The sequence below is a fragment of the Haemorhous mexicanus genome, chromosome 2 (genome assembly GCF_027477595.1).
Source record: "Haemorhous mexicanus isolate bHaeMex1 chromosome 2, bHaeMex1.pri, whole genome shotgun sequence".
Classification (NCBI taxonomy): domain Eukaryota; kingdom Metazoa; phylum Chordata; class Aves; order Passeriformes; family Fringillidae; genus Haemorhous; species Haemorhous mexicanus.
The window spans coordinates 61104753-61123120 of NC_082342.1; the positions used below are offsets into that span (position 1 = coordinate 61104753).

The 18368-nt window shown below is 40.9% G+C and overlaps 1 protein-coding gene across 4 annotated transcripts in view; it reads left to right on the top strand.

Annotated features, from left to right (window-relative positions):
- ENOX1 (ecto-NOX disulfide-thiol exchanger 1) overlaps window positions 1–17932 on the top strand; it is a 355324-nt gene extending 337392 nt beyond the window's left edge. For all 4 annotated transcript variants that reach the window (XM_059839068.1, XM_059839069.1, XM_059839071.1 and 1 more), the window contains 3 exons: window positions 10810–10912; window positions 13879–13964; window positions 16994–17932. In XM_059839068.1, coding sequence (XP_059695051.1) covers window positions 10810–10912; window positions 13879–13964; window positions 16994–17125 — 321 coding nt within the window. In that variant the 3' untranslated portion in view covers window positions 17126–17932. The remainder of the gene's footprint in view (window positions 1–10809; window positions 10913–13878; window positions 13965–16993) is intronic.
- Window positions 17933–18368: the final 436 nt, after the last annotated feature.

Below are 18368 nucleotides of genomic sequence, written 5' to 3' on the forward strand. Positions count from 1 at the left end.
TTCTTCTGTCCTGGTGGGGCCAGTACCAGGGGCTGAGGAGTGGCTGTGCCTCTTTCTACTCCCCACCTTTTCCATTCCAGATATTTATTTGTAGCTCTTCCATCACTCATTTCTTCTCATTTCCTTCAATTTAAGGCACATGGAGCATGATAGATTCAAGCAGCTCTGACCGTTCACAGCTCAGCAGCTTTCCTACTTACTGAGACAGGCATGAGGAATGACCACCTCCTGAATTCAATACCACGAGGCCTGAAAAGTAGCAGGAGTTTAACAGGCTGTTTAGGATGTTATCAAAGAGCCCACTCAGCCTTCAGAAGTTCTTTTACACTGGTAGATCAAATCTCCCCGAGTTCCCCCCTTTGCCACCCCAGCCCTGGTTTGTCATTTCAGAAGACAGCGAGGGTTTCATTAGCATGGTACAGATGTCTCTGCTGGCTAAATCAGAGTCTCTGAGATTCCAGCCATGATTAAACCCTACGGGAGCAAACAGAGAGCAGACCAAGGTATATTCTGACACAGAATGTGCTGCCTGAAGTGGATCTGGGGTCTAGCAATAACCCCTTTGTTAATGTGCAGCAAGAAATCACACCACTTCTCTTGTCCCTAATTAAGAGTGTCAGAGTGACTTGGCTTTTGATTGCAGTGAATTCTGATCATCTGAGGGAGGAGAAAGAGAACTCTGAGACACAATGATAAAACCCATTCAGCCACCCACTCAGCAAATCACAAAAGTTTTTTTTTACTTTAAATTTCATATGAGCTCCACAGGGAGACAGATCTTCAGTGCCCAGAGCTACCTGACATTTTAATAATATCTGATCATTATATGGAGCCTTTCATCCCAAAGCATTTTCCCCAAGTATTTATACTGCACACGTATACAGGAGTCATCCTGTCATTTCTAGTGAGGAATAACATTCAGCCTTATACATATGCAGCTGTGGGCTTAACCCACACAGCCTGCAAGGCAGATTGGCTTGTCAGAGCACTCAGGCTCCCCCGCAACCACCTGAAGGATGATGGGCCACCTCTGCTTCAGCCACAAACCTGCTACTGCAGTCCTGGGGGTTGTGCACCACTCTCATGCGCCTTCCAACCAGCTTTCAAGGAATAGACAGGAAAAGAGTGACAGAAGTGAGAAAGGAACTTCAGTATTCCCAAGAGCCACTCTTCATAGAATGGTTTTCATTTGAAAGGGCTTTAAGGATCATCTAGTTCCAATTCCCTGCCATGGGCAGAGACAGCTTTCACTAGACTAGATTGCTCAAAGCCCCATCCAGCCAGGCCTGGAACACTTCCAGGAATGGGACATCCACAACTTCTCTGGACAACCTATGCCAGTGTCTCACAACCCTCACAGTAAAGAATTTCTTCCTTGAAACTGATCTAAACCTATCCTGTCAGTGTAAAGCCATTTCTTCTCATCCTGTTCCAACACGGCCTTGTAAAAAGTCCCTCTCCAGCTCTCTTGCAGCCCCCTTTAGGTATGTGAAGATACCCTAAGGTCTCTCCTTAGAATATTCTCTTCTCCAGGCTGAACAACCCCAACTGTCCTGTCCTCACAGGAGAGTTGCTCCAGGCCTTTTATCCTCTTCATGACCCTCCTCAGACATTGCTCCAACAGGTCCCTGTTAGGAGACCCAGAGCTGGATGCAGCACTGCAGGTAGGGTCTCACCAGAGCAGAGCAGAGGGGCAGAATCCCCTCCCTCACCCTGCTGGACACTCTTCTTTTGATGCAGCCCAGGATGCCATTGGTTTTCTAGGCTGCAAGCTCACATTGCTGGGTCATGTTGAGCTTCCCATCAAACAATATTCCCAAGTCACTCTAAGGAACCTCAGAAAGAGTTTGTCATCCTGATCAAGATCCACACCAAAGGAATAAGAACTCCAAAGTTTTTAAGTGCTTTTTACATTTTCAGATGTGGAGATTCCTAAAATTAATATCTTTTAAATACAAAACCATGAAGAAAATCATTCACTCTCATAAGACATTTAAGATTGGTTTTCCCTGACTATTACTTGTTTTTATTTCAACAAAATCATTTTTAAAACTTCTACAAGTCTTAGAAAGGAAACAAACTGCCTTTTTTTCTCTCTCTTTTTAATCTTTCTTTTGAAATTGCTTAATTCTAGAGGAGATTGCAAGACCAATATTTGTGCTAAAGACCATTTCAAAGGGTTTTCACAAATTCTCAATCTCAAGTAAACATGAAGTACCTCCTCCTCACTGACTTCAGCAGACCTGGTGGGCAAGTGACGCTTTCATTCAGCCAGCCATTGGTTTGATGCAAATCCCTAAAACAAAGTATGCAAAATGACAATTACCTTTTATCTTGCAAAGCAACCACCTTCACATCACATAAAACATCTGTGTTAAGTCATCAGGAACCTACACATAAATCCAGCTTTAGAAAATGAAGCAACCTGATCATACTTTTGAAAATGAGCATGAAGTAACTTTCCTATTAGTCATCCATATTTTGCTTATGTACATTCCCGTAAAATAAATGTGCTCAAATACAATGAAAAAATATAAAGAGATAATTTCAATGAGAAAAGCATTTTCAGATTATTGCTAGTTGCCTAAAACTCAGCAGGTGAAAGTTACGATAGTAAAAGCTTTACAATGAAAAAACTGAAAGCATCTCTCTGGCAAATGGATCAGAAAAATAGGATGTCAAGAGCACCATAATACAATTAATCTTCACTCCTGAAAATGCTTCTGTTATGTGGGATAAATCAGATAAACAAACCTTAGATCCATCCATTTGAAGTTTTTCATTTGCAAGGTCTTACATTCACAGCTCTAATTTGTCTGCATTGCTGTTCCTATAATTTTAATGCCAGATAACTTTTCAAGTTTTCAACTGTTTATTTGTTAATACTGGTGCATTCTTAAATTTACATGAACAGTAAATACTATATTAGTGTATTTGAAAAGTAAATTTCTATATGAGTGTCCTTTAAAAGCAATTGCAATGTGGTGTTTCTGACAAAACCAACACTGGCTTCCTGCATAGAACAAAATAAGTTCCCAAGTTTAGGCTTGATTTGAATGAAATGGTGAAACCAGGTGTCTATAATTTCTAATGAGAGACCAGTCATATTCACCAGCAGTGCAGCATATGGCAAATATGTCCTTCTGCATCACTAGGTAGGTAGTCGAAGGAGAAGGATCTTGTAAGACTCTGGAAAAAAACACTGAAAAGAAAAGGGTTTTTTAAATGAATTTTTGACCAGGTGCTATCTCTAACAGTGGCACTAGGTACTTGTGAGACCTCTGGTTTTGGGCAGATGTTGGATACCTCATTCCTTGCCTTATTCTTTTCATATGTGATGAACCACTGCAAATTTTTACTGAGTTTTTTTTTAACTGAGTTATCCCAGTACAAATAGAAAAGGCCAAGAAACCTCTCTGCATATAGAGAGTGTGTCGTGTCACAAGGCCATTTAACTTAGTGCTTGGCACTTTTCTAAAATCAATTCTTAGGCTGTGAGGAGCCAGGACCATGTAAAATATGAGCTTTCTAGGAAGTAGTTAATTCACCAGCACAAGATAATTCATTTGAAGCAACACAAGAATGATATTAATCAAAATTGTGAGCAATTTTCTAGTCAGAGTATTTTTAGAGGAGTAGTCAGCAGAGAGTCAGAAACAGTCACTGAAGAGGACAGGCTGAGAGAAGAGCAGTGTAGCACACACTATATTTTTCTAAGTTAGGACAGTTCTAAGTTACTTTCAGAGTTCAGATACTCAACCAAATTTTCACACATCACATCACAACACAGTGTGTAGCTGATGAAGGGGAAAAAGTTCCATTAAAGAAAGAATTAAAGACATTTGGCCCAAACCAAGTGTTACTGGTTTTGGGTGATGCTGAATCCTGGCAGCCTGACAGAGGCAAGGTGGTCATAGCTCCATGGAATGAACCTGCAGCTGCACTGAGGACGAATTCCTCACAGACATGTGGAAGAAAACACATCTGCAACACATGCATCATGTGGGTTCATCTATATACACATGGCCAGCCCCACAGCTCAGCACAAACTCAGCATTCATGAACACAAACAGCACGGAGGTACACAAACAGGTAAAGGTCCATTCGTGGGGAATACATCTGCAGGCTTTCACATACAAACAATGTGAATCCCTCCAGAAACTGGACTTTGACTCCCAGGCTGTCCCATAACTGGCTCCTACACACACACACACACACAAAGTAGTCATTTAGCCATTCCCCAGACCATTCCCCAGACTCCATGGTGTCCCCAGTTGGTGTCTTGGACAGTCGGGTCTCTCTGACTGCAGCACTCCAGGCTGCAGTGCCTCTCTGGTTGTTGATCCCTTCTGCTCTGCTCAGATGCCTTCACGGGCCCCCATGCTCACATAACAGAGTCCCTCACCCAGGAAAAGAGAAGTTAGTTTAGTGGGTTTTGTACACTGATCAGGGCCTGACATGGCCAGACAAGTGTAGGGACCAGCAACCTGGTTACATGCAACCACTCCCTTTTATACCCTCACAAACTGCCATGATCCCTTATTTTCCTGCTACTTCTTCCCCTGCTGAGGACCTCAGCTAGGTTTTGTTCAACCCCATAATGCTCTGCTCCCACATCCCATAACAAGTCCCATATTCCTACAGGCAGGGCTCCCTCAGTCTGTAGGATGTTTCAGAGAGGTGGACCAATGTCATGTTGTGCCCCTGGGGCTGATACTTTCCTGTGACAGCCCTGGAGGAGCTGGATCAGGGGACTCTGCTTTCTCTGATTAGGTTATCACATTTTCCCCATCTGTAATGGTGCCTCTGTACTCCATTGTGCTTGTGGAAACAAGACTTGAGTCACAAGTATCACAAGGATGGAGCAAGTGATGGTGGTTGGAAAATCCCTTCTGCAGGGGACAGAGGCACCCCTCTGTTGATAAGGGTGCAGGGCTGGGATGTTGCAGAGAAACTGCTGAGCCATTGGATTGCTGGCTTTCTGTTTCACATCCATGTGCCCTGCCACTGCAGCTGATCCTGCTCGGAGCAGAAGGCTGGACTAGAGATCTCCCGAGGTCATCTGCCTGGTTTTGTGATGCTGTGATTATCTGAGTCACAATCACTGCCTGTGAGTGTACTCATAGGTTGCCACATTTGCAAGGAAATTTGATTTAAGTTAAATTTAAATAAGCTCTTTCACCGTAGCTTAGTTCAACTTGGATTGAATAATTTTGAATTCACCGTGGATAAGAACATAGACAAGGACAGCAGCCCATTCTCAACTGACAACCATGCTAAGCTGTCAGGAGTTGTCCTGTACCTCAACCTTGTATGTCCCCATAAATTTAAGATGCCTGACTTGATGTGCATTGAAAGTATTGCAAGACTTCCATTCACTTGATTGGTTATTGAATTATGCTCCACTCAGGTTAAAACTGCAAGATTAAATTTTCAGATGTAGTCCTGAAGTACATTTAAAGAAAGACTAGCAAAGCAAACCCATCTATACCAGACTACAGGAGGCTGACAGATAAATGCAGATGAATTAAATATATACAGTTCTTCATGCTGCAGACCAGTTTCTACCCAAGTCTGCAGTCAAACCTGCATGGTCCTCAATAAGCAGTGTGGGCAAACTGACCTGAAGTCCAAGCCCAGTTCTGTGTGCTCAGAGCAGGCACACATATGCCTTTCAATACCTTACAGGCTGTGGATTTGGTATCGTGTGTGTGGCTCTTTCTTCTATCAGGATTTTAAAATTACCTTTTATTTCCAAGCTTACAGCATCTCTCTGGCCTGCTGTTAATAGCCTGCAAGATTTTTGCTTATGTTTCAGATATATAGTTTTTTTCTCCTCCTACTCATTTTCTCTCATAAATCCCCTGGCTGATGAGAAAGTGTTGTGTATCCCTTACATCTAACAACATTCAGCAGTTGCTCTGTTTTGCCTGCTGTGACAAACATCAAGTCTTTCCTTTTTCTGCCACTGTTTTAATGCCTCAGACAATTGGCTTTGTACATATAATAAAAATACAAACTTTTCCAGAGGCTGGTAGGTTTATGGGATTTTTACTGGGCCTTTCAGAAGACACAATATTATTTTTACCCCCTCACCACACGATTCTTCAGAATTCCATAAACTACAACAAAGATAATGAGGTCTTTGAAGACAGTATGCAAGCAGTCATCATTCCCCCTAGATTCAAAGATAATTATCAAATACTTGGATTACCCAGAGAGTGGAGGGAGTATTTCATCTCTTTGAATGTCATTGCATCCTGGGCACATGTCAGGTATCTTCAGTGTCACGTTCATTAAATCCTATATTCTGCCTTTCAAAGCAGAGTCCTGAACAACAGATGGTATAGAACTGCACTCTGGCCAGAGGGGTTTCCAGGTAGGGCAGCTACTGTGCAAGTCCTGATCAACTCTTGGTCAATGGTTATGGAGAATATCAAGTCCTCAGTCCCCCCATTTTTAGGGATGCTGGCTAGTATGTATTTTCAGGCAAGAACAAATATTTTATATTGTCTGCCTTTTTTGCACTAGTTTAAGACTGACCTGAAGAAGATTAATGCTATCTAGATTGAGAACTTTTTATTTAATATCTTACTTTTCTGTAGGGGAAAAAAGAAACCAATAAAGGAGAGAAAGACCCAAGTCATCCAGCCTAAATATCTGGAGTTTTCTGATCTTCTAGAGCCCTGGAGTGCAGAGATAGCCTTTTTTAATAGGATCTCTGACTATCTTCTGTATAATATCACTACCTCTCTTCTACTCTTCAGGAGTTTTGTGTCTTTCTCTGGCAAGTTCATTTCTCTTAAGAGTCACTCTCTCATTTGCTGTGTGTCCAGTGTTAGACACAGCTGCTCTCTGGACAGTGAGACCAGGCAACTTTTGGAGCAATATATTTGCCTGTGCCTCTTCCAAAGAAGCCAAGATACTTGAGTGAATGATGAAAACCAGACTTCTCTCCCACCTTACAGCCAGGCTTTATATCCATGTGAAAAACTGCCTTGTATGACTCTACACAGCTATCAGCTCTGTGTCAATGGTGGTGTCAGAGATCTGCTTGTGAAAATTAATAGTCCATGGGATAAAATTGTTATTTGCTGTCCTCTGTTTCATCCAGCAAGTTCTCCTGAAAGTTTTCCAGAAAGACTCCCTCCCTGGTTCAAATGCAGGGAGCCCTGAATGAAAATGCTGGTCTCAAGGGATATTCTACAGAGCCATAGGGATTTCAATCCCATGAGGCATGTCATGTGTTTTCATCATCTGCTGATGGATTAAAGTGTCATTTGCAAGAAAAAGCTCTAAGCTGGCAATGGTGAGAGCATCACACAGAATGGTTGCATTCATACTGAGCAGCTCTGGAGCTGTCGTCATCAAATTGGTCCCCCTTGTTTTCCAGTGCCTGACGTAATTTGTGAATAATAAATAGGACCAGGTCCCTAATGATCTCCAGGTGTTATTTAACCTGGATTAAGCCTTTCACACACAGTGTTTAGTTCTTGCAAGGTCATTTCATTTCTAATAAGTACCAGTTTGCACATGCTCAGCTGTGTTCTTGTCCTTTAATGCAGTAACTGACAGATGGTAGCAAAATATTCCTTTTATAATGAAACCTGCTGAAGGAGACTGCTTAGGGCCTCAGAAAATATAATTTGCCAAACAAAGAATGGTCTCCAGGAAAGAAAGGAAATACTGTAATGCAGTATATATTAAATAATTTTCCTCAGGCATCTGGTGATCAGTAGCTTTTTCTCACATCAGAGAGGTGACCTAACTATTTTTTTCCAATTATTTATTGCCTCATTCACCTTTGTACTCTTAAAAGTCTTGTTTCTGTGGGTTGACATAAGTAGTGCCTCTAAAAATGTGTAAATTACCTGCATGAGGATTTATTGTAAAGGTTTCATAGGTACCAGATTTGTATCTGCAGTATGCTGTCAGATTCTTAAGGTTTTCACTTATGCTATAATTAGCCCAGTTTCTGGGTGAATTTCACACCCATTTTTTAGACCCAATTATGCCATTTCTTTTAAGCCACTATTAATTCCTAGCAGCATTGCTACTGAATTCTGATTTACTTTATGTGACTATGCACACCCTGTATTTTCCCATGGCCTGTGCAAACTTCTTTTGGCAGCTGAATACATCAGAGTGATCTAATTTTTTATCTTCTGTGAGGCAGGTAGCATTGAATGGCAGAAACCTCTCATTTTAAAGCCTCCAAGAACCTGCAACTTTCTTCTAAAGCCAGTGGTTTGCTTTGCTACTCATTTCCTCAGGCTTCCCCATAAAAAAATTTTTACTCTTTTATCCTCTGTTCCAACATACAGCTAAGGAAGACTTGATGTGACTTCCTTTAGCATCCATTTACACTGTCCTATAAATCATACAAAACGTTCTGCACAGGCTCAAATCTAGGCATTAAATGAGAATCCATCTGTTCCTTGCTCCCAATGGGATTATAGTTTCTTTCTCTGCATCACTGCTTGACAAAACTTCTAATCCCACCTGAAACTGCAAGTGTGCTGTGTTTGAGGCTGTTATATCAAATACACATCTCTCTGCTCCCACCTTCCCCCCTCAGGAATTGCTATTTTTAGACTGCTTTTAGACTGCTGATGAAGTCAAAGTTGCATCTTAACCTATACAAGCTCTGGTGGCATATGCTGCTCTGCTTTTCTGCTGCACTATTATGAAATTTGTCATCCAGCTCTGTTCTGATCTGTAACCCCCTTGTCATTACTGCCCTCTTGGAGAAAGTCATGTAAACACCTTTTATTTCAGTTTCTTGGCAGGGTTTCCTTTCACTGCTTTTGGATGTCATGGCCAGCAGGAGATCAGAATTTGCATTAGCCTTTGGCTCTGTCAGGAGGGGAATCAACAGTGCTGGACAATTTAGAACATGCTGCTGCTGCTGCTGCTGCTGCTGCTGCTGCTGCTCTAATGTGCCTTGTGCACTACAACACTGCAGGAGGGTTGGTGTCAAGGTGATGTAGCTGCCAGAGCACCCAGGAGCACCCTTCTTTCCAGAGGGTATCACTGCCAACTCCTGAACTGCAGACTCCCAAACCTAAAATAGACAACTGAAAAGTTATTTGATCTCTAACTAAAAAACTAAAAAGCCAGCAAAGGCTGACATGTGCACAGCTCCACATAGGTCTGTGGCCAGGAGAAATGCTGCAGATGACCAGGAGAAATGTGACAAACTCCAGATGACCCAATGGACCTCACACCCCATTTGGTGTGGGTGTCAGAGCCCCTTGCTGCTGGGGGCTGGGGATTCACATGTGCATGTATGTCACTTATGTGCACACAGAGTTCCTTGGCTGACACATGGCAGCTTGCTCTTCCTTGTGACACGAAGGAGCACTTGTAGCCACGATGCATCTGAGCCATCAGGCAGCTTCCCCTGGGAGTAATCCTATGAAGAGCACAGACTACGTCACTGAGGGGTTTGGGCTTATGTTGTTTGTCATTTCTTCTTGTTTTTCAATTAAAAATGAGGAAGTGTGTGACTCTTTTTACCAGTCTCACAGACTGTGAAGCCTTTAGTCATCCATAAAGAGGCACATCTGACATACTTTGGAGTTTATGCCTTTTTTTAGCATGGATTATTCACACCTTCAGAAATGCCTCAGAGCAACCCAAGCCCAGTGTCCCTCTTCTGTTGCCAACAATCCTTGCCAAAAGTTTTGGAGCAAGGCATCACACCATGGGTATGTCCTAAATGAGCCGCATCATTATACCAAATAGTACATATTTGCTTGCATTTAAGGCTGCCCAGTCCCACACAACCTTCAGCAGATTACCTTGACTCCTTCAAACAGAGCAAGAGCACCATTCCTTCCCAGTCCCACCTCACACCACGGGGTCTCCAGCACCATGCTCTCTGCCTCCAAGGTTTTGCATGGAAGTGCTGAGCATTTCCCAGAGCAGATGCAGCAGCATGAGTCACTGCCTCACTGAGGAACGAGTCATTGCACATTGGCTGCTCCATGGAAACAGCCCATGGATATGCTTGAATATCATGCAATGCACTCTGAGGTTACTCACTTGCCTTGGAAATAATTTATTTCCTTCATCTCTGCCCAGTCACACAACTGCCTGGCTACTTCTGATGGAGCATCTGCTATGTGATCTCTCAGATGAAGTTTAGGTGGTTCAGGCCACTGATTCCAGAAAAAAAAGAGCTCCAAGTAGGAGCCTTGACTTGTTTGCCCTTCAGATTGGTGCTCTTTCAGTCCTTAAAACAAGGTAGCTTTATGCCAAGCACCTGTTAGGAATGGTCTTCCTGAAATGTGTCAACCCCCCAAAACATGCCTGAGATTTGTTTGGGATGAGCCAATGCCATGCCAGGCACTGGTTGAAGAGTGTAACAGGGCAGAGGGTTGTGCTCTAGCAGCTAGAAATGTTGTTAGTGACTGCTGAATTTACTCTTATGGCTGTAGCTGAAAAGTCTCCATCCATGTTCCCTGGAGGCGGTCTTGGTTTACAGCTTTAATAGCTACAAAGTGTGAGTTTTCTGACCATCCCCACGCTTTATGGCTCAATCTCTCCAGCTGTTATAATGAAGAAGAACTAGCAACAAAGTTATTATTTATTCCTAAAGCAAAATTTCCTTTCTTGGCAGCATGTGGCATAAAGGTAGTTCAAAATGTGTCTTAATATTCTGCAAGCAAATCAATTATTTATAATGGTCTTGTCTTTAGATGTGAATTAAAAATTCTTTTTTTTATATAGAGAAAGGAAGGAGACAAGTTTAATTGAGATAAATGAAATCTACATGACCACCTGTTTGTTTTTTAAACTTTATAGGAAATCAATGTATTGACAGTAGCATTGGTCAACCAGGACAGAGAAAAAAACTCAGAGAAACGAAGCCCAGGTCTGAAATCAGAGAAAGAGGCACTATTAATAGGTAAGATAACCCCAAAGAAGATTTTTGAGAACAAAATGCTTTCTAACAGGTTTCTGTTTTGCATATATGTTTACACACATCTTTCTGCTAATACAAGTATTAAAAAAAAAAAAAATTAATTTTTTTTCATCTGGGTTCAGAATGGCTTTTAGTAAGAAAAATCCTAAAATATAACGGAACTTTGCCTTTTTGAAAAATTCTGCAGTTTAATGAAAGGATTTCAGGTATGAAGAAAATTGCAGAATCTACATGTAGACTTGCAGCATGAATGTATGATGACTTTATTTACATCAAGATTTAGCAGGCCAGAGTTGTATAGCTTGGTATATGATTATCAAACAAAGTGATGAAGGAGGAGGGGATGGAAATAATATTAGTAAACTACCAAGCAAAAAATACATCTACTACATGTATTAAGCAAGCTAGATTTATGCCTTTGACATTAGTTGAGGGAATTAGCAATATGAATATTTATAAAGAATACCACAAGGACTGTCATACCCTTTACCTAGAATAAAATTTTTTAACCAAACCCTTTAATAGTGCCTAAAGCTAAAGCTTATAGGCAGTGGGCCAGCTAAGTGCAATTTAGCCACACAGAACTGGCTGTACCCATGCCACCCTTGGAGGGAACATGCCCCATTTACACCCACACATATTTTGCATTTGGGTTCAGTGGGGCAGGTTTTCAGGGAGCATGAAGGCCCACAATTCCAAAGTGTACCCTGTGGCATGGCAACAGAAATGCTGACCTGAAAGAACAGATCTAATTTCTTTGGTTTGGTCTTTTCACAAATCAGTGGTATCCTGATAAATGGTAGTTCCAAAATGTTTAAATGCAACTCATTTTCATCACCTAGGCACCAGGAACATTGCTGGCTTTTTGCTGGGTACAGATTCAGCAATTCACAAGTTCAGTTCAGACCAAAGAGGTCATTTAAAAGTGAAGAATGTATCTAAACGTTTAAAGTGCTTGGTACACAAACTCCCTGTGATTAGTGAGATGCAAAACAGTGGAATGTACAAAAATTGTATGACTTGATTGAATTATGCTTTTTATAATTAAATCTAAAACTTTTGATTGCAGGGGCAGTAGTTGATCTTTTCAAAGTTCATTCTGTGAGAAAGACAGCAAGCATGGGATTTTAAGAGCAGGATAACAAACCTTTTTTCTAGGTCACTCACTATTTGACTGTAACGAACGGTGGCAGTGTCCCAGAGTGGGTCCCATACATCTGCTGTTCAGTGGCACTCAGATGAACAGAATAACCTCACTTAAGATATTACTGGTCATAATACCCCCACAACTGACTCACTGTTACAGTCCCAAGATTAAAGATTCCTCAAGATAGATTTCATGTTATCTCTTCCTCTGAGGCATGATCAGATATGGCAAGGGAATAATGGGCCTTGCCTCCATCCATTCACTAAGTTTTTCTGTATTTTAAAAAATGCAGTGCTGTCTTAGAGGAAAAGAGCATACAAGAAAAAAGAAACTATGATGCAACTGCAGTCAATAACTACAAAATATTGACAAATTACTTATTATTTACATTATATGAAAGAGCTGGCTTTGAATGGCTGGAATTGAAAAGCCTCAGGAACCACATAACAGATGCAATAACACTGGTAAAATGTGATTTGAGTACAAATTGGATTTCCAGTCATCTCATCCAAGTGTGATGGTCTTGACTTTTGCTTCTAGAGCTCTTGTGTGGTTACCTGTAGTCACCCACAGCACAAAGAAGGTCACTGCTGCTAGGACCTGCCATAGTAAATAATTTATTACATGCCACTCCTTATGCAGGACCAGAAGTTTGTAAATGCTGTTTGAAAAGTGGAGGAGGAAAAAAGGTGCTCTTTGCAAAGCCAGTCTAAAACGCGTTAAATATTGCTTATCAGTTTCAACCACGGCCGGTACTTGGGGAAAAACGAAATCCAAGATTATCCTAATTCATTCAGCATCAAGAAAGCAGTATGGCCTGAAGTACACAAGATACAGTGACCTATTTTTGTCATTTGTAAGCATTTTTAATCCTGGTGTTTATGATTTAAGTATAAGAAATTTCCCCTAGGGTAGTTCAGCTAAGAAGCCCATCCAAAGAGAGTTGAAAATATTTGTTCTGATTCCTACAGTTCAGCTCTCCCCAAACAGCAAGTAACACACATGCCATTTTGTATTTTCACTGTTTGCTTTGAAGAAGAGAAATTGGATAGTGCTTTTAAAAGCAATACTGATGCCCCAAATCTTGTTTTCTCTGGTCATCATTATTAATGCTACCACTTGATTTTCACTGCAGAAAAGATCTCTAGACTTAGATCCTGACTCCTTCTAAGCCTCTTTTAATTCCCATACCTTTTATAATCATCCTGAAACAACAATGAAGATAGACAGAACATGCTCTCTCTTAAGAAAAAGTAAACAAGCAAATGTGTCATAAAGCATTTGTGTTTTCTTCAGCAGCAGTTAGGGGTAATATGGATTAAATACTTTTCATAACCAGCATCTGCATAATTACTAGAAAAATTTGAGGGATTGAGGGTTCTGACACAATTGTATGAAACGTTTTCACAACAGAGAATCCAGTGAAGGAGAAAAAAACAATAATTTTACCATTACGATATCCACAATTTTATATTGGTAAATCAAGCATAAAATTAGTAGTTGAAATGCTCCCAGCAAGGCTTTGTTTAGAAATTCCTTTATTCATCAGTATATTATCTTGGTCACTTACTTGCTAACTGCTGTCATTCCTGAAGATGAGCTATTGTATTTAGCACATTACTATGACTGTATTAAAAATGTGCTGTTTTGTTATGTTTATTGGGTTGTGCAAGGAAAATAAGAGTCATAATTCATACTGAAAAACCTGTAAGAACAGACTCTTCAGAATTATTTTGCCTATTTTAATGATACAGTGTCTGAAGTTAATTTAATACTTTGTGTCTATTTGTTTTTAATACAGGTATCATATCCACATTTCTTCACGTCCACCCTTTTGGAGCCAATATAGAGTATCTTTGGTCTTATATGCAGCAGTTGGACTCTAGGGTAAAAAAAATTAATCAAAATCTATTTTCTCTTTAGAAATATTGTATTATTCTTTACTGCAGGTTAAACTCTTCATGCATTTCCATTACAAAGATAATGGGATATGGGGCTTGGGGGTTTGCAGTCTTTATTCATTTGCAAATTACAGTGCACGTGCTTGGGTTGAGGTCTTTGCCTCAAACTGCTTAGCTATCCTTTGTGGCACAGAAGAGCAGAGCTCTAAATGGCAAAGACTAGGCAGCTGATTTTATGACACATGATTCTGAAATATAGCTGCGGAGAAAAAAAGCAGAATGAGAGGCAGGTGTGGCCATGGCCATCAAACTGTGCAGTTTTTGGAGATGGCCCTTTATTCTTTGAAAAGCTGTAAGTTGTATGTCACACTGAACCTTTATGATCACAGGAATGGACTAAGTTTCATGTTCTTTGTCTCCGTGTGGGAGCAGACACAACCACATAAAGGAATTGGGTGTACTAATTTCAGTGAAGCTGTGGCCAAGACAAAAGTGAGGTCAACACAAAGCAGTGTGCAAATTGTTTGATGCATCCGTTCATCCAGTCTACAGTCAATAAATACCTGCAGGATAAGATTCTTTGACTTATTTTTTAAATATCTGCTGTAGAATGAGATGAAATCAAGCCCCTAAATGGGCCTATTCCTCTGCACTGCATATTAAGCAAGTCAGAAGGTGAGAAGCTCAGGTGTGAAATGATCAGGTGAATGGCACTCCAAGTGCTAAGCAGCAGCTTAGCAGATGCAGGGGTCACCCTGTGGCCAGCCAGAGCTCTGTCCCATGTCTGCCAATACTTGGATGATGGTGCTTTCCCAGATCTTGCAACACAACTCCTTTGATCCTGGTGATGTTTTGTTCCTGAACAGCCCCCTCAAGCCCATAGCTAAGATCAGCTTCTCACTGCTTTGGTGAGCTGCTTCATGCTTCTGGATGATCCTGGATCCTTCCTCTGTTTCTATGAAAAAGTGTAGAGCTAAAAGCAGAGGAGATCTTGAACTAGAAGCTCAGTGGATTTAACACAGGCTGCATAGATGAGTGAAGAAGGATGATGAATTTTTTAGGTACTGTCTTCAGACCATGGCAACTCAGGTTTGCTAGTGCTTTACAGCCCACTGCCACCCACAATGAAAAGGGAGTAGGGGATGGGGATGGGAGAAAGAGGTGAGAAACTGGTGAATTTCAATATTTTTTTAATATCTGGTTTTATCAAGACCTGATGAAGCCAGAGCTTCACACCTACAGCCATTCTTCTGCTTCTCTGTGCCCCTGCTACTCATGCACTCTGCTTAGTCTTGTCCTGCATCACCCAGTCTGTCAGTCTCCTCATTATCTTTCAAGTGCTGTCCTTCCTTAACACAGCACTTGTCTAAGTTTCAACTGCTTTTTCACCTGGATGACCTCTCCAGCTCTGTATCTCTTGAGTGATGACAGCAATCATTCCAAAATATGGACTCTGGGCTCCAGCCCTGCTGCTCATTGCTTCTCCCTAGTGAGCTCTTCAGCATTCTCACCCTGCAGTGCTGTGGTCCCTTCTTGTGCATGGCCGTGGGCTCTGCCCTTGAGCTTTTGCTCACGTGAGTAACACGTGGGCTTCTGTGGGGCTGCCAGGGTCAAGCTCTTGACTTGCAAACAGAGCCCTCAAGGAAGGAGCACTGTCTGCCATCTCTGCAGCTACCTCTGGACCTACCTACTGCATAATAAACACAAGCTGCAAAATTTGACCTCGTTGGTTTATTTTGGAAGCAACTGCTTGTAGAAACAAATTACTTTTTAATAGCGCGATCCAGAGATGCAATCTCAGAGATGAATTTCAATTACTTTCCATGGTTAGCCTGTCATTCCTCGCCTGAAAAGGAATGATAAGGTCAGCATACCCGTGTGGGCTGAGGGCTCAGTACAGAGCTCAGATACATTGCACAAAAGTAACCAGACACCCACTGCTGCCATGTGAGTACTTAAAAGATGGATTGGATCACACTGAGACTTTAGACTGCCTCCAACGCTGAGTTTTGGTGCCACCTTTAACAAATTATTTAATCTTTCTGCTGCACTAACCTCTACAGAAAAATAAGAGGCAATAGATATTTTCTCACCCCCCCCCTTGGGTGTAGTGAAGTATAATTAGCACATTTTATGTTTATATACTGTTTTAAAAAGGAAAGGTTTCTCCATGGAAGGTTTCTACTAGTATGAATAAGCAGAAATATCATTATTTCCAGATAAGACTTTCAAACCATGGAGATACCTGTGGATCACAGGCAGCACCCATAGATTTCTTTGCTGTTCCTTTCATGACCACCACTTTAGAAGCAGCAGGATAAATCGGCTCATATTCCATGACTGTTCATTTCTTGACTTCCCTACTGACTATACCAGGAAGGTTGCCTTTGTGAAAGTGTTTTCTGTAATGAGAGCATCTTGCCTATTAGGAAGGTGGGCAGTCATTAAGGTTTCAAAATGATAAAAACATCCTGAGCAATGCAGAACTGCGAGCTTTACTGCTTAATTATCTGGGGCTGCTGAGCCGGGTAAGACTGAGGGAAGGTGGCTCCATGGATAGGCAGCCTTCAGTAACAACAGGGAGCTGATTAAAACCTTTCTGAAAGAGAAAAGCTGATGGAGCTGGGAGAAGCATTCAAAACCACGTAGGCTGAGAAGAAGAATAAGGTCCCATCTGCCTCCTCCTCCTCACAAGAACACCCATGACTGTAGTTTTTAGATGGACTTCATACCACAGTGTGGCCACAGCCCCAGCATGGCAGTGGTCATTGCTTTACAGGGGGATACTTTACAGGCATCTACAAGAGCAAAATAATTCCTTCAAGGAATCTGCACTTGTCTTGGAGTCTGGAAAGTCATATCAGGCTAAGATTAAAAAAAAAATAATGGTTGGCTGTTTTCATATGGCCTGGATTTGTCTCCCCCACACCCCTATTACATCTGTTCTTCATGTTTCCTCTTTACAAGCTACAGGGCAGCTTTCTCACTTTAATTTTACCTTTGTTTCTTTCTCAGATCTCTGCAAATGAGATAGAAATGCTTTTGATGAGACTGCCACGCATGTTTAAACAAGAATTCACTGGTGTAGGAGCAACACTGGAAAAGAGGTGGAAGTTTTGTGCCTTTGAAGGAATTAAAACTATCTGACTGTGACTCATAATGAAGCTATGCAGAAGAAGAATTCCTAGAGCATGGCAGGGTTATAAAGTATTAAAGTAAGAAATTTGGGTTTGGGCACATAGTAGTATGTTTTCAAAGTTATCCAAGCCTAATTTTAGTTACATTTGTGACGTTCTCTTGTGAGTGGAAATGTAGTTGTGCACCAGTTCCTAAAATAAAATAAAATTTTAAAAAAAGTTTCAAAATGTGACAGATTGTTTCCTATGAAAACTGAAGAAAGATACCACAGTCATAATGATTTCAAAATACTACATGTCCTACATCTAAGAAAAGCTCATTGAGCAAACAGTTAAGGAGAAAGATTGCCCGGTTATGGTCGCTAAGCTACAGCGATTTATATGTGATATGTAATAGAACTCATTAAGTTTTGTTATAGAAAGTTCTTTCTGAGTAATTTTACAGTGAGGAAAAGCATACCAAAAGAAAACTTGAAGACGTGTCTGAAGTTATTGTATTTTGTAAATTAAGTTATATGCTGTACCAGGGATTTTTGCCTTATTGAAAGAGGCCTGAAAATGTGATTGGAGTCCTCAAGAATGCTTTATCAAGAATATTATTTTTCTAATGTAACTATTCTCCATTACAAGTTCTTTTAACATGGATTGCATATCAATTTTCATAAACATGTAAATAAGGAAGAAACCAGTGTTACTGTATTGTATTTGGTATGTAACATTCAGGTTTATGCATCAAAATAAATATTCAGTTGCATTACTCTTACAAATTTTATAGCAGATATATTAATTTTTATCAATAAATATGACTTCTACCATATTGTTTGCATAAGTATTTCTTCTGATGTTATTGAATTTCAATTGATCCAGCAAGAGATTCCTGGAACACCTTTCCCCTACCTGAACTACTAATTGCAGATAACTTTGTTAAATGAATTATAAGTCAAAAAAGAGCTTGCAATATTAGCTAAGATTAAAATATTGGTAGAGGAAGTAGCATCATGGACCTTTGATTTTATCTTTCAACAAGTAGATGGGTGAAAAATGAACACAGTCAAATTTCCCATTTTCATTGTTTTGTTGGGTAAGAGCTGCTGTGGGCAGGAAACAGCAGCCCCCTCTTTGCCACACCCCTGTGCAGGCAGAGGAGCCTGTGACAAGAGAGCTGGTCCTATGAAGTGGGGCACCAGCAGTGGGAAATAGAGAAAACTGAAACAGATGCAGGGAGTCTCCAGATACATGTCAGAGCAAGGCTT